This window comes from Castor canadensis, chromosome 3 (genome assembly GCF_047511655.1).
Source record: "Castor canadensis chromosome 3, mCasCan1.hap1v2, whole genome shotgun sequence".
Lineage (NCBI taxonomy): Eukaryota > Metazoa > Chordata > Mammalia > Rodentia > Castoridae > Castor > Castor canadensis.
The window spans coordinates 115,000,895-115,018,307 of NC_133388.1; the positions used below are offsets into that span (position 1 = coordinate 115,000,895).

The following is a 17,413-nucleotide window of genomic DNA, read 5'->3' on the forward strand; positions in this document are numbered from 1 at the left end:
ATGTTTCTGTTGAGAAGTCTGCTGTGATTTTGATGGGTTTACCTTTGTATGTTACTTGTTTTTAATCTTACAGCTTTCAATATTCTTTCCCTAGTTTCTGAGCTTGTTGTTTTAATGATGATATGTCATGGAGTAGTTCTATTTTGATCTGGTCTGTTTGGTGTCCTGGAGGCCTCTTGCATCTGTATGGGAATAGATTTCTCTAGATTTGGGAAATTTTCTGTAATTATTTTGTTGAATATATTACACATTCCCTTCGCTCACACCTCTTCTCCTTCTTCTATGCCCATGATTCTCAAGTTTGGTCTTTGATGGAGTCGGTGAGTTCTTGCATTTTCTTTTCACAGGTCTTGAGTTGTTTAATTAATAGTTCTTCGGTTTTTCCTTTGATTACCATTTCATCTTCAAGTTCTGAGATTCTGTCTTCTCTCTGTTCTATTCTGCTGGATTAGCCTTCCGTTTTGTTTTGCTGTTCTGTTTCGTTCTTTTTTCTGAGGTTATCCATATCCTGGGTTGTTTCCTCTTTAATGTTGTCTATTTTTGTCCTGAGTTCATTTATCTGTTTATTAATTGTGTTCTCTGTTTCACTTTGGTGTTTATACAATGCTTCTATGGTTTCCTTTATTTCTTCTTTTGCTTTTTCAAATTCTCTATTTTTGTTTTCTTGGAATTTCTTGAGTGTCTCCTGTACATTTTGGTTGACCATATCCAGTATCATCTCTATAAAATTCTCATTGAGTACTTGTAGTATGTCTTCTTTTAAATTATTCTTGTGGGCTTCATTGGGTTCTTTGGCATAGTTTATCTTCATTTTGTTGGAGTCTGGATCTGAGTATCTGTTTTCTTCATTTCCCTCTGGTTCTTGTACTAATTTTTTGCTGTGGGGAAAGTGGTTTCCTGTTTTTTCTGTCTTCCCGTCATTGTCCTTGGTGTTGTTACTGTCCCTGTACTGTGTGCAATTAAGTATTCTAGCTTGTAATAAAACTATGTTAAGATTTAGAATGGAAGGGTGAGAGGAGATGGAAAGCAAGAAGTTAAAGAAAAGGGAAAAACAAATAACTGGACAAGTAGGAGAAAATGAAACAAGGAATCAAACAAGAAAGTTACAAAGGTATGAACAGGGAGTGTTAGTGTACTAATCGACAGTAAGCTGAACAGGTAGGTATTAGAGGGACAGAGAGAGGATTGAAAGTAAAAAATAAAAAGAATAAAGATAAGAATAAAAATGAAAAATAAGTAAATGAAGGAAATGTATATATAAAAATAAAATAAAACAAAATGAAAAATAGATAATAAAAAAATTAAAAAAAAACCCTCCAAGTTCAAATGCAATGAAGTTTCAGTCTTAATAATTTTGGTGTCCGTCTCAGTCTCCAATCCTGGAAATGGTGCCTCAGATGTTGTTCTGTAGTTGTTTTATCAAAGGGGACACATAAAGTAGAACAAAACTGCACAAAAAAACCCAAAAAAACAAAAACCCATAAAGTGTCCCAAGTTCAAATGCAATACAGTTTTAGTAAGTTTTTCAGCATGCAGGTGAAGTTCGGTTGTTTTCTCATCACACGTAGGTAGAGAGAAAAAATAAAGAGTCTGGAGACAGGTCTGTGAATGGCTATCTGTGGCTGTGGCTCGCCTGCCCACTGCTGTCAAGCCTGCTGTTGCTGGAGGCATTATTTATGCAGATCTCAGGGGTGAGCTTAGCACTCACCTGGCCCCCCAGTTTTTGTTTACTCAGAGTTCTCCTGTGCTTGTGGAGGTGACACTGCACCTGCTTACTCAGGGCTGCGTGTTTGTTTACAGTTCCTGTGGGAAGTGGGTCTTTCCCCCCTCTTGTGGAGTTTTCCTCCCACCACTGCTTTTACTAGCTTTCCCGCTCCTGATTACTGGGTGGTGCTGCTGCTCCTGCCAGCCACAGTGTTTGTTTACAGTTCATGTGGGAAGTGGGTCTTCCCCTCTCTCCTGTGGAGTTTTCCTCCCTCTGCCACTCTCACAAGCTTTCCCACTCCTGGTTGCTGGGTGCACGCCCAGCTCCCACCGGAAGCTCTCCAGCCCACCCGGCTTGTTTATTTACAGTCCTGGGAAAGATTCCGTTCCCCCAATCTTCGGTGCTCAGTGCGCCCCACCCACTTTCCCGCATGTCTTTATTGTTCTTATTGCTTATTACTCAGTTTCTCTTTTTTCCTCGGATGGAGGTTGGTCTGTCCAGGGGGCTATGCTGATCTTGCCCAAGCTTGTCTGTGGGAGTACCGCATACCATTAAGCTCACCTTGTTTGTGTCTTCCCAAGCCATCTGGGCATGGGTGACTGGTGGCCCAAGGGCCCTCTTGGTTTCTCCATTAACGTGAATTGGAGATGTCTACACTGGCTGGAGGTGTGGAGGGGTCAAAGTTTTGCATCTTCTTGGTGGTTTTGCCTGCAAGGTGTGTCTCCAGTGTCTCTCCAAGATTTCACTATAGGAGGCACGCTTTCTGCTTCCTCCCTCTAGCCACCATCTTGGAAAACCCCCTTCACTAAACTTCTTATCTTATTCCTTGGGCAACTGCTAAACTCATATTTAAACACAATACATTTATTTGCATTTTCTAAAATTTTATGTAAGTACAATCATGTAACAGGTAGTACTTTGGTTTCTTTTACTCAATATAATTATTTCATATTCTTTCACCTTGTAGGGTGTGCATAAACACACACATATAACCAAATGCATTGAATTGTGCACTTTAAATATGTACAGCTTCTTGAATAGCAATTATATCTCTACTTGGGTGGTTATATGCAATAGAAAATAATTTCTAAACAGTGAAAAATATATGTCACCATATATCAATGGTACTTTATTCCTTAATATTGCTAAGCCATATTGAATTGTAAGGATATATACCTCAGTTTGAGTGGATATGCAATTTTTGCTCAGTTTGAGTGGATATACAATTTTTTCAGTTGTCTCCAGTTCTTGAAAATTTCAAATACAGCTGCCACAAGTGTTCATGAAAAGTATTCATGGTAGGCGATGTGGCTCAAATGGTAAGGCACTTGCCTGGAAAGTACAAGGTCCTGAATTCAAACCCCAGTACTACCAAAGGAAAAGTAATTGTAAGGACATAAGCTTTCATTTCATGTGGCAAATTTCTAAAAATAGACTTAAGGGATCATATGGTAGATGAACATTTCAATCTTAGAAAACTGCAAAAGTGTGTTTTCCAAAGTTTTTCATTTTTCATTTCCATTAGTAGTGTCTGAGAGTGATACTTCCTCCACAACCTTATTGATGAATGGTATCTTAGGTATTTGTAATTTACACATTCTAGAACAATTTTGGTTTGAATTTCCATTTCCCCAATTGCTAATCATGCTGCCTGCATTTTATGTATTTTATGCACTAATTTGTTTCAGTATACATTATTTAGGGACATACCTGTGTAAGACTATTGTCCATGTTGTGCCGGAAATTTCGTTTAATTGTTGCTTCTTAAGAGTTCTTACATAGTCTAGGTATATGTTATTTACCAAATAAAGATCCACTAGGATTTACCTGCAGCTTTGAAGCTATCTTTCACAGAACAGAATGAGGTTTGTGATTTCTGACTCCCAACATTTTTCGCTTATAGATTGTGTTTTTGGTGTAATAACTAAGATATCTTTTCTTATCCAATGTTGCAAAAGTTTTCTCCACAGTTTATTCTAGGAGTTTCATATTTTTAGGTTTTATATTTCAGTTTCTGGTTCACTTTGAGATATTATTAGTACATGGTATGGTATTTATCAAATTTTTTTTAAAAATAAGAATATCTAATCAATTCAGCAGAATTTGTTGAAAACATGATACTTTCTTCGCACTTTTCCACCTTTTTAGAAAATTATTGCTTATTTTTGTTTTTGTCTGTTCTTGGACATCATTTTATTTCCTCTGTCTGTCCTTCCTGGCAATATCACAATGTTTCCATATTTTGTAATGACTGTCAAAGTCAACCAATGTTAGTTTAACCACTTTGGCCTCATTTTTCAATGATGGTTTGGTTATTCTAGGTTTTGTGAATTGTCATATGGATGAATTTTAACATAGATGATCACATCTGTAGAAAAGTCTGCTGTATTCCCATTAGGATTGCATTCTGTCTATAGGTCAATTTGAATGTAAAAAACATCATATCAATATTGAGTGACACATTTATTTAAATTATTTAAAATCATACTTAGATCTGGGTATGGTGACCCATACCTGTAATTCCAGCTAATTGGCAGGCAAAGGCAGGAGGATCCTTATTTGATGCCAGTCCAGGAAAAGGTAGCAATGAGAGCCTATCTAAAAAATAAAAATAGAAGCAAAAAAGCTGGGGGTATGGCTCAAGTGGTAGAGATCTTGCTTAACATGTCCACCTTCCTGGGTTCAATCCCCCCTAACACACGCACAAAATTACTCATAGAAATATTTTGTACATTTACATGTATGGGGCTTTCATAACTTTTGTCAGCTCAACACAGAAATATTGCAAATTTTTGCGCTTATATAAATAGTGCTGTTTTTTAAACTAGAGATTCTGATTGCTAGTGCACAGAAATATAGCTCTTACTTGTATATTTACCTCAAACTTGAAACCTTACTAAAATGATCCTTATTATTTATTAGTTCTAGAGATGTCCCCTTTTGGAGTACTTCACTGAATTGCCTATATAAATCTCCATATCATCTACATCTTCTTTTTGAGTTTGGACATCATTTTTTTCTTTCTTGCCGTGTTGTCTTGGCTTAGCTCTTCTTTTACAGTTTTAACTAAAAATGATTTGACCATGGGCATTTGTCTATTTCTCTTAAACCTGAGCCTTATGGCTTTCCATCTGTCACCACTTACCACAGTCTTATTTGGAGGTTTTGCAGAACTTCTTATTGCCAATTTGGAGAAGTTCCCTTTTATTATTACTTCTATCAAAGTATTCATTGCAAATTGGTTTTGGATTACTTATTCTGAGTCAAATATGGTAATTTTCTGACTCATTTTTTAATGCTAAACCAACCATGTATTCCTGGATTACATTACGTTTGGTCAAGATATATTCCCTTTTTGATATATTTCATTTGTTAAAAAGTTTTAATATACACATGTACCATATCTTGGCTACTTTTAAGAGTATTAAGAATGTTATCTCCTTAGTTTACAGAACTTTAATAACAATGTGTATCGGTGAATTTCTTTTCCTTCCTTCCCTCCCTCTCTCCCTGTCTTCTTTCCTTCCTTCCTTCTTTCCTTCTTTCCTTCCTTCCTTCCTTCCTTCCTTCTTTCCTTCCTTCCTTCCTTCCTTCCTTCTTTCCTTCCTTCCTTCCTTCATTCCTTCTTTCCTTCCTTTCTTCTTTCCTTCCTTCCTTCCTTCCTTCCTTCCTTCCTTCCTTCCTTCCTTCCTTCCTTCTTCCCTTCCTTCCTTCCATCCTTCCTTCCTTCCTTCTTCCTTTCTTCCTTCCTTTCTTCTTTCCTTCCTTTCTTTCTTCACTTTTTCTTTGGTGCTGGAGTGTGAGTTCAGGGCCATGTATTTGCCAGGCAGATGCTCCACAAATTAAGCCACGTCTCCAGCCCTCTGACTTTAGTTTATTTTTTCAGGTAGAGTCTTACAGCTTTTGGCCAGGCTGCCCTCAAATGGTAATCCTCTGAATCTCAGCTGCCTAGGTAGCTAGGATTACAGGTGGGAGCCCTTAGAATCTAGCTCAGGATCTCTGATCTTGTACAATGTCAAATAATTTACTCCTATATGTTTCATAAAATGTTTCTGACCACCAGGGGAAAAAAAGAAGAGGAAAAGAACATCAACAATTTCCAGACTTTGTAATTATTTAAAAATTGTAAAGTCCTGATAATTACATCATTTTTATTTTTTTACTTTCAGGTTCAGGTACTTCGGAATGCTGGAGAGGAAGTGACACTAACAGTGTCATTTCTGAAAAGAGCACCTGCTTTCCTGAAACTCCCTTTGAATGAAGACTGTGCATGTAAGCAAAGAATGGATAGAAATTCACATCATCATGTGGCTCTCTAAACAGTTTTCTGCCAGTAACAGGTGGTATCTTTTTGTAGTTAGCATACTTTTCTGAATGTACCATTTTCAGTCAAATGGTACTGACTTTATGTAAAGGGACCAGGTGTTACATTTGTTTCAGGATGTATTGACCACACTACAATTCATTTCCTCCATAATTGGAGAAATAGTCTTTTTTTCAAACATTGTGTCTGCACTAAGTATCTCTATTAAATTATACTCATGATATTTGGTGAATATATTTTATCCAGCCTGAAAACAATGTACTCTGCTAAACAGGAATTTACACTTCAGTTGTCCTGAGCAGAATAGAAAGATAGGACACATTTCTCTTTGCAGAAATGTAATTAATTTATAGAAGAGTTATGTGAAAAGCTCTCAGTTTCATGTTTTTCTTTTTCTGAAATGAAGTATACATCCTATAGTACTGCTAAAAAGAATATAGTTGTAACTGAGAAATAGTTCACCTGCAAAGAAATGCAATGATTTCAAATGAACCATTGTATCTGTTCTAAAAAGCAAACATTTTTGCTTAATCTACCATCCTTATAATTAAAAAACATTTCCTCAGTAACTCTTCCCAACCAATAATATTTATAGAAAAAGCCATTCAGTTTCTCATTATCTGATACAGTTTTTCTTTGTCTTGAACCTCATGCTGTGTAATCAACCTATATTTTATTTTGTATGACTGACTTCTTTCACTAACACTGATTTCCTTTAAATTTACCTAGGTTATGTATTCAAGTGATTCATTTATATTACTTTTTAATATTCTATCATGTACTAGAGTTTAGTTCTATGTTCTTTTGCTGTAAACACCAGCTGTGTTTCCAGTATTTTGATATTATAAAAAAGCTACTATCAATGTTCTTATGTAAGGATTCTTGGCAGCTTTATAATTTTATTTTAGAGCAATAAATACCTAGAAGTGTAATTGCTGAGTGACAGGATAGATATGTAATTAACATGGTAATAGATTGCCAAACATATTCCCAAAGTGGATATGTTTTTATTATAACAAACACACATTAAGATTTGCCATTTTAAGTGTTACAGTGCAATGGTTTTAACTGTAAATTCATTGTTTTACAATAGATCTCTAAAAATTTTCATTTTGCAAAATTGAAACTCTATACCCCTTAAAGAAGCATCTTATTCTCCCACCCCCAGCCCCTGACAAACACCATTCTATTTTTGGTTAAAACAATTTGACTACTTTAGATACTTTATAAAAGTGGAATAATGGATTATTTGGCCTTTTGTGATTGTCTTATTTCACAAGCATAATGCCCTCAAAATTAATCTGTCTTGTGGTACAAGACAAATGTCTATTTCAAAAAGTATTTTAACTTAATTCTCTTATCTAAATGTACTTTGTTCCCAATAACAAAGCCTCCAGTAAACACTTCAAGATCAACTTTTTAAGATTTTGTATATGTGTGAAAACATGTGGCATTTGTCTTGCTGTGACTGACTTACTTTCAATAAATACAGCATCCTCTATACTCACCCATATTGCTGTAAATTTCAGAATTTCATTCTTTTTAATGGGTGAATAATAGTCCATTTTGTATGTGGCACCTTTACTTTATCATCCAGTGGACACGTAGGTTGATTTTGAATCTTTGCTATTATAAATAACACTGCAATGAACATTGCCCTCTACAATGGACATCAGTAGTCTCTGACTCATCATATCTTTTCCTTTTGATATATATCCAGTGACGGAATTGCTCAAACATTTGATAGCTCCATTTTTTTAGTATTTGGAGGAATCTCCCTACTGTTTCCTATAATAGCAGTACAGATTTACATTCTCACCAACTGTATGTTAAGTCCTCCTTTCATACAGACGGACTTACAATATTTGTTATTTTTTGCCTTTTTGCTGATGACCATTCTGAGGAGAGATTTCTCATTGTGGTTTGGATTTGAATTTGCCTGGTGATTAGTGATGGTAAATATTTTTCTCATATAATTCTTGGTCATCTATATGTCATTAAAATAAATGTTTATTCAGGTAATTTTCCCACTTTTAATCATTTTTTATTTTCTTTGCTGTGAAATTGTTTAAGTTGCATATATTGTGAATATGAAACCCTTATCTTATGACAGAATTTCACTCATTGCTAAAATTAAATTACTTTTCTTTATCCGTTCCTCAGTTAATGAATATTTAGGTTGTTGTTTCTGTCCCTTGGCTATTGTTGGTAAAACTGCAATGAGCACAAGGGAACCAATACCACCTCCCTGTCTTGCCTTCAGTTATTTTTGAGTGTACCCAAAAGTGAAATTGCTGGCTCATATGAAAATTCTTTAAGTTTCTGAAGAATGACCATACTGCTTCCTGTTGTGGCTGTTCCATTTTACCTTCTTACAAACAGTGGCAACATATCCAATTCATTTCTTCATCAATCCTTGGTGCTGTAAGTTTTGCTTTATTTTTGATTGTGCCACCATAATGGTTATGATACTGTGTCTTAATTTGAATTTTTCTGATGACTTGAGACATTGGGCATCTTTTCATATTCATTTGCTTTTGTGTGCTTTCCTTTGGAGAAATTTCTATTCAGTTTCTTTGTGCATTTTCCACTCTGGTATTTGCAGTTTTTCTTGTTGTTGATATGCTGGAATTCCTTATAAATTCTGGATGTTAATCACTTATCAGATGGACAGTTTAAAAATAGTTTATCTTGCATAGGTTGATTTTTTTTTTGTTTGATGCACACAATTTTCATTCTTCTGCATTCTTCTATTTGTTTGTTTTTACTTCTCTTGCTTATACTTTTTGCCATGGACCTAGACAGAAACAGGAGGGAGTGCATATTAAAAAGACTCAGAGTCTGCATGAAATTTGCAAGCAAGGGGGGAGCTGGAGATCTGAGGAAGGACTCAGACCCAGAGTGCCCAGCTCCCTCAGTATTTATTGAGTTCTGTGTATAGCTAGTGATTAATAAGCACATGTAGTTTAATTGTTAACTTCTGGGTAAATATTTTCAACTTTTGTGTTCTGAGAAACAGCAGGTAACACTGTTATATGCAGGTACAATCATGCATGCAAGGAGTTCATGGTTCTTAGAACAATGCTGGGGGAATACAGTTCACAGTATCACATCCCATTGTCAGGATACTTGGTGTTTCAGGTAATCTGGCCACATGAGCATAACGTCTGATATTCATTACCCCTCATGGTCTCCAACAACTTTTGATGTCACATTCAGTAAATAATTTTCAAATATAATGTCATGAAAAATTTCCCTTAATTTTCTTCTAGGAATTTTATAGCTTCAAGTTCAATGTTTAGGTGTTACTTCTTATTGAATTAATTTTTATAGAATGTGTCAAGTAAGGGCCCGACATCATTCTTTTTATAAGTAGAAATCCAATCTCCATAAATAATTTGTTGAAGACACCATCCTTCCCCATCTTGTAGCTCACCTTATTAAAATTATTTGGCCATCTTTTGAGGATCAATTACTGGCTATCATTTTGCTCCATCAGTGTATGTGACTGTTTTTGTGCCAGTATCATAATGTTTTAATTACAGTGGCTTTGTAATATATCTTGGGATCAGAACATCTAAAGCCTATATTTTTTCTGTCTCAACATTTTGATTGTGCAGTATGTTTGAGGTTTTGTATGAACTTTATGAAATTTTTCTATTTTTTCCAAAAACAGGCCATTTAAATTTTGATAAGGAAATTTGATTATTTGTTACATAATAATATATAATGTATGAACATTTTAACAGTATTAATTATTCTAATTCATGTACATTTATTTGGGTCATCTTTAATTTCTCAACAGTGTTTTAGAGTTTTTAGTTTGCAAGATTTTCATCTCCAGGGTTTATATTATTCCTAAGTATATTATTCTTTTTGCTGCTACTATGTAAGGGATTATTTTCTTAATATCCTTTTTAAATTGAAAACTGTTAGTGGATAGAAATGCAACTGATTTTCTTTTATTTAAGTTGATGTTCTATTCCATAAATTTACTGAATAGGTTTATTAGTTCTATCAGGACTTTTTCATCCTCTCTTTAGAGTTTTCTAAATATGTTATATAATCTACAGAAATAACTTTACTTCTTCCTTTTTAATCCTTTCAATGTTCTCTATTCTTCTTGCCTAAATATTCCAGCAAGAATTCCCAGTATTATACTGAATAAAGTGTTGACATTGGGGATCTTTATCTGTTCCTGACCTTAGAAAGATAGTTTTTTATTTTCTATCACTCAATATGATGTTAGCTTTGCGATTTTCATATATGGTCTTTGTCACATTGAGGTAATCTCCTTCTATTGCTAGTTTGTTGACTATTGTTTTAATCATGCAAGAGTGTTGAATTTTGTCAAATGCTTTTTTGCATCAATTAAGGTAATTATGCAATCTCTTTCCTTCATTCATTTAGTTTGATATATAGATTGATCCTATGTTGACCATCCTGTTTTCCAGAAATAAGTCAAACATGGGTATGGTCTATTATCCTTTAAATTTGTTTTGGAATTAAGTTTCTTATATTTTGGTAAATTTTTTTGTACTAATACTCATCAGAAATATTGGTCTGTAATGCTTTTTTCTTGTAGTATCATTCTCTGATAATTCTTTTTTGGGAGATTTCTCTCCATTCAATTGTTTCAGAGTTTAAGAAAGATGGGTATTAAATATTGTTTAGATGCTTGGTAGAGTTTTTCAGTGAAGTTATCTGATCTTGGCCTTTTCTTTTTTGAGAGGTTTTGAGAGGTTTTAGGTTAATGTTTCACTCTTCTTACTGCTTTAATGCCTGATCAGATTTTTAAAATTTTGAGTATGAGTAGGCTGAATATTTTTAGAAGTATATCAGTTTTTTCTAGGTTACCCAATGGGTTGGCATATAGTTGTCCAAATTAGTCTTATATTTTTCTTTTTATACATGGGACATCAGTTGTAATGTCTACTTTTTCTTTTCTGATTTTTCTTTTGTTCTTTCTTCTACATTATACTAGCTAAGGTTTTGCTGATATTATTTTCAATAAACCAACACTTAATTTAGTTGATTTCCTCTATGCTTTCCTATTTCCTATTTCTTTTATTTGTTTAATGTTTATTATGTCTAGCCTTCTAGTAAGTTGGATTAAATTTGCACTTCTTTTTCTAGTTTTTTTAGGAATAAAGTTTTAGGTTGTTGGTTGGGTCTTTCTTAATATACTGCTTCAAACACAGGTGATTACTGATTTAAAAAACTTCTCTTTTAGTAATGCTTTTACTGTGTCCTGGTATGTTGTATTTTATTTTCATGTCTCTCAAGAGATCTTATAAATTTTCTTTGATTTCTTGTTTGACTGATTGTAGTTTGAAGTGTTGAATTTTCACATACTTGTGAATTTTTCATTTATTCTTCTGCTATTGATTTCTAGTTTTATTCCATTGTGACCAAAAATGATAGTTGGTATCATTTCAATCTTCTTAGATTTGCTGACTTCTTCTTTGGCCTAAACCCTGAATTTTCTGGGAAAATATGTTCTGTACACATGAGAAGAATGTGTATTTTTCTGTCATTATGTGGAGAGTTCTATATATGCTTTTTGTCAAATTGGTCTACAGGGTTTCATTATGTTTCCTCTGTCTATTCATTCTTTGTTTTACCCACTATGGAAAGTTAGGTACTTAATTCTCATGCTAGTATTGTGTTACTATCAATCTTTTCCTATAATTCCTATCACAAATAAGCAACAGTCATAATTTAATTTAGTGTACTTCATTAAATTCTATTAATTATTTAGTTAACAATCTGGAGCTGGAGCTGTAGGTCAGTGGAAGAGTGCCTGCTTATCATGTATAAGGTCCTGAGCTTAATCCACAACATCACAAAAAAAGCTTTTTATTAACAATCTTTCTTAAACTGATGACATCTTCACTTCAGTCTCATACCAAAACTCTATTTTTCACTTACAGCTATTCTCTGTCTTCATGTTATCTTTGGTATAAATTAAAATGTTTTGTATTTTAAATCTATTAACCAAGTTTTATAAGCAAAAGTGTAAGTTTTTGTACTTTTACTTTTCATATTATATACCAAGACTCTCGGTATATAACACCTACAGAACAGTATGATAGGGCACTGTATGTGCCTGTTCATTTACCTTTACCAGAAAGTTTGTATTTTATATGCTTTTGTATTACTACCTAGTGTTCTTTCTTTTACTTCAACTCAAAGAGCACTATTATGTTGTGCAAATCAGATCCAGTGATGATAAATTTCCTCAGCGTGGTTTATCTAGGAAGACCTGTCTTTTTCCTTCACAGTTGTGGTGAGCTTTACCACATATAGTATTCTTGGTTGACTACTCTTTCTTTCAACACTTTGAACATGTCACTCCTCTTCCTTCCTGCCTAGAATGTTTCTACTGAGAAATCTGTTAATGATCTATGGGATTTCTCTTTTATTTGGAAAATTACTTTTCTCTGGCTGTTTTTAAGATTCCATATTGCCTGAGACTTTTGACAATTTCATTATAATGAGCTTGATGCAGACCTATTTAGGTTTATCCTATTTAGACAAACCTACAATTCAAGTTGAGTTTCTTGAATTGGATGTTCATTTTCATTTTCAGAAATGGGAAATTTTTTAGCATTTTTTTTCAGATAGGTTCTCTGGTTTTCTTTATCTTCTGAGTCCATTAAAATGCAAGTTGGTCTACTTGATTTTGTCACATCTTAGGCTTTACTTTCTTCTTTCTATTTGCATTAATTTGTTTCTTTGTTTCAAATGTCATGTGTTGGAGTTTACTGATTCTTTATAAAATCTGCTGTTAAACTTCTATGGTGAATATTTGAATTCATATATTGTATTCTGTGAGTAGACTTTCTGTCTGGTTCTTTCATTGCTACTTTAGTTTTTGTCTCTTTGTTGGTATATTCACTTTGTTCATGAATCATTTTCCTGAATTCATTGAATTGTCAGTTTTCCCTTGCTGCATATTGAGTTTCTTTAAAATGATGATTTTGAATTTTTGTTAGATAATTCATAGATCTCCATTTCTTTGAGGTTGGTGTCTGATGATTTACTTTTCTTCTTTAATTGTTTCATGTTTCCCTATTTCCCCATATACATTGTTATTTTTTGCTGGTTCTTGTGCATTTGAAAATCAAACTGCCACTTCTAGTATTTTTCAAACCAATCTCACACATGGCAAGATCTACACCAATCATCCTTCCTGAAGGGAGCTCTTAGACATTTTTCTCTGGATATATCTTTTTGTCTGGGTTTGTCATGTATTACCCCAATAATACCTGACAACACTGAAAAAAAATTGTCAGTTTTTGGTAGCTTGTAATTTCTTTTTTCCTCTGCTGCCTGCTTGAACAATGCAGGTTTTCTGCTAAGTTCTTCTTTGGTCTCTGCATCAAATCATTAGAGACAGTAACATGTCCCTTGGGCAACCACCAAAACCATCCACTATGTTGGATGCATGTTCTTTGGAAAAAAATGAAAACTTGAGCATTTGCTGCTAATCACACCAAGCGGTGGCAGTTGGGAGAAAAAGCCATCATGGATAAAATAAAATGGCTTTTTAAAATATATTTTAATGTGGTTGTTCTTGGCTTTAAGCTTGTGTGGGCTACTGCCACGTATTAACTAGTTTCTGGAATACTCATTAAAGCTTTTGGACAATTTATTGTCAGTAAGTTGGTGCCTCGAGGGAAGTAGTACAAGGGCTAGGGTTCCTATTTCACTTACTGATCTGTACAAAAGTAAATGTCTCTCAGGTGCATTCCAGCAATTGATGCAAATTTGGAAGGTCGTAGATTCTTTCCAATATTTGATGGTCAAATAGTGAAATTTTATTATCCTGAACTTATTATTATTCATATCTAATTTTTTAAAAATATCTACTCAAGTCTTTTTCCCATTTGCCTATTGTCAAGTCTTTTTACTATTACACTGAAAATACACCCCATTTAAATCTTTTTTTGGCAATATGTGTTACAAATATTTTCTCTCAGCCTTTGGACAACTACATTTTTTAATCAAAGGATATCTTTTCCTGGCAGAAGTTGTTTTAAAATTTTTTCAGGGTGTCCCAATTGCTAATATGTTGTTGTTCTTGTTGTAGATGATTGTTGCTTGTTGCATGTTTTCTAAGAAATGCTTGCCAATCCCAAAGTTGCATATTCCCCTATTTTCTATGAGTAGTATGATAACTTGGCATCTATTTAAGTTTAGAATACATTTTATATTAAATTGTTTTGTATATCTCAGATATCAACCAAGATACACACACACACACACGCACTATTATTTAACCCTACATGTTTAGATCAATTTCTGGATAGTTTTAAATTTCTTATTTCTACCAAACTCACACTATTACTGTAACATTGTCATCTAGGATATCTTCTTCACTTGGCAATTTTTCAAGATTGTTTGGCTATTCTAGATCCTACCACTGCACACATTTTAAAAACATGGCATACCAATTTGTGTACAAGATTATTGGGATTTTGAATGGCAGAAAATGAAATTTGTGAACAAATTGGAGACTTAACAACTTTAACAGTTTTGAGTCTTTTACTCATTTTCATTTATTTATGTTTTCATTCTTTCTTAGTAGTACTTTAGTATTTTCAATGAAAAATGTTACATAATTCATTAAAATTCATTTCTATGCTTTTTAAGTTGTTAAATTCTATTGAAAATGATTTTTTCCATTTATATTAGCATAGATTAGTTTCATATGTAGGTTTCATATGGTAGGGGTTTCATATGATAGTCTTATCATTAGTTTTTTAAGGAACAGCCTTACTGATTTTCGTAGGGGTTGCAAAAGTCTACATTCCTATTGACAATGTATAAAGGTCCCTCCCCCACCAGCATCCTCGCCAGCATTTGTTGTTGTTTGTTTTCTTAGTGATTACCATTCTGACAGGGAGGAGATGTAATCATAATGATGGTTTCATTTGCATATCTTTTATGGCTAAGGATGTTGAACATTTTTTCATATATTTATAAGTCATTTGTAATTCTTCTTTTGAGAACTGCTCAATTTATTTGTCCATTTATTAAATAGACTATTTGTTGTTTTGATCTTTATTTATTTTTTTTAGCTCTCTATATGTTCTGGACATTACTTTTTGTCTGATGAATAGCTTATTCAGGTTTTCTTCCATTGCATGGTTGTCTCTTGATTATGGAAATTGTTTCCTTTGACATGCAGAAGTGTCTTAATTTGATGCAATCCCATTTGTCAAATCTTGTTCTTATATTTTGAGCAATTGGAGTCCTACAGAAAGCAATTGCTTATGCATATCTCTTCAAGTGCTTTCTGTATACTTTACTGTAGTAGTTTCAATGGTTAGGTTTACTCCTAGATATTTTACTTTTTATTTTATTTTGAGGCTATTATGACTGGGATCTTTTCCCTGATTTCTTTTATAGTTTGTTCATTACTGGCATATAGACAAGCTAATGATTTTTGATGCTGATTTTTTAATTTTTTTAATACTTTGCTGAAAGTATTTACCATATCTAAGAGTTTTTTGACAGAGTCTTCAGGGTTCTTTAAATATAGGATCGTGTCATCTGCAAATAAGGATAATTCAACTTCTTCATTTCCTGTTGGTATTGCTGTATTTCTTTCTCTTTCCTTATTGCTCTGGCTAAGAATTCTAACACCATATTGAATAAGAGTAAGAGAGTGCACGACTTTGTCTCATCTTTGACTTCAGAGGTAATGGTTTCAGTTTTCTTCTCATTTAGGATGATATTGGCTATAGATTTGTCACTTACAGTCATTACTATGTTGAGGTATATTCCTGTTTTCCTAGTCCCTTCAAAATTTTTATCATGAAAGGATGTTGAATTTTGTCAAAGGCTTTTTCTGCATCTATTGAGATGGCCATGTGATATTTGTATTTGATTCTATTTTTGTGCATTATTATTAATTGATTTACATTTGTTGATCCATTCTTGCACCCCTGCTGTGAAACATACTTGAGCATAGCCTACGGTATTTTTAGCTTGTTGTTGAATTTGGTTTTTGAATATTTTGTTGAAATTTTTGCATCTATTTTCATCAGGGATACTAGTCTATAATTTTCTTTTTTTTTTTTTTAATGTCCAGTTTTGATATCAGGGTAATACTGGCTTCATGGGATGAATTGAATACTGTTACTTCCCTTTCTAATTTATGGAATAGTTTAAAGTGCATTGGTGTTAGTTTGTCTTTAAAGGTCTGGTAGAATTCGGCAATCTTGGGTTTTTCTTTGTTGGGAGACTATTACTGTTTCCATTTCATTGTTTGTTATAGTTCTGTTTTGGGTAGTTTCTATCTTCTTGGCTAAACTTTTGTAGGTCATATGCATCTAGAAATGTTTTCATTTATTCTAGAGTTTTTTCCAGTTTCTTAGAATATAGGTTTCTCAAAGTATTCTCTAATTATCCTCTAGATTTCTTTGGTATTTGTTGTGATGCCTCCTTTCTCATCTCTAATTCTGTTTATTTGAGTCCTCTACCCCTTTCTTTTGGATAGTTTGGCTAAGGGTTTCTTAAGTTTCTTTGTCTTTCCAAAGAACTACTTTTTATTTCATCGATTCTCTATTTTGTTCTTTTAGTCTCTAATTTGTTAATTTCTGCCCATATCATTATCATTCTTTCCATGTACTGCTTTTAGGTTTGGATTATTCTTTTTTCCAAGAAGGTAATAAACAATATTAAGTTATTTCTTTGAAATCTCTCTGAGTTTTTTTTTAACATAAGCACATGTGACTATAAACTTTCCTCTTAGCACTGCTTTTGCCCAGAAGTTCTGATAAGTTGTGTTTTCATTCTCAATGCTTGTAGTTTTGTTGTTGTTGTTGTTGTTTGGCAGTAGGGTTTAAATTAGTGCCTTGCACTTAATAGGCAGGCACTCTACCACTTGAGCCATTCCAAAAACCCACTTGTAGATATTTTTTTTAATTTCTTCTTTTACTTTGTTCCATGACCCACTGATCATTCAAAAGTGATTTGTTCACTCTCCATGTTTTGAAGTATTTTCTATAATTTTGCTTGCTATTGATCTTTAGTTTTATACCATTTTGGTCTAAAACATTTAGGAAGTTATTTCATTTTTTTATATTTTTAAGATTTGTTTTATATCTTAAAGTATGGTCTATTTTGGAGAAAATTCAATTGGCTGCTGAAAAGTATATGTGTTCTACGGTCATTGGATGGAATTTTAAGTAGTTCTCTGTTAAGTCCTTTTGATCTATAATGTCATTTAATTCTGATGTTTCTTGTTGATTTTGTTTGTCTAGGTGATACATCTATTGATTAAAGTGGAATATTAAGGTCATTCACTACTAATGTGGTGGGATCTATCTGGTTTTTACATCTAGTAGTGTTTCCTTTATGAAACACAAGCT

At 33.4% G+C, this 17,413-nt stretch overlaps 1 protein-coding gene across 9 annotated transcripts in view; it reads left to right on the plus strand.

The window, feature by feature from the left end:
- The window catches only part of Sntg1 (syntrophin gamma 1), an 825,003-nt gene that overhangs the window by 562,838 nt on the left and 244,752 nt on the right, over positions 1-17,413 (plus strand). For 8 of the 9 annotated variants that reach the window (XM_074068516.1, XM_074068515.1, XM_074068519.1 and 5 more), the window contains one exon: positions 5,875-5,977. In XM_074068516.1, coding sequence (XP_073924617.1) covers positions 5,875-5,977 — 103 coding nt within the window. Of the gene's footprint in view, positions 1-5,874; positions 5,978-17,413 lie in introns of those variants that run through there. The other variant, XM_074068520.1, reaches the window with a different exon arrangement.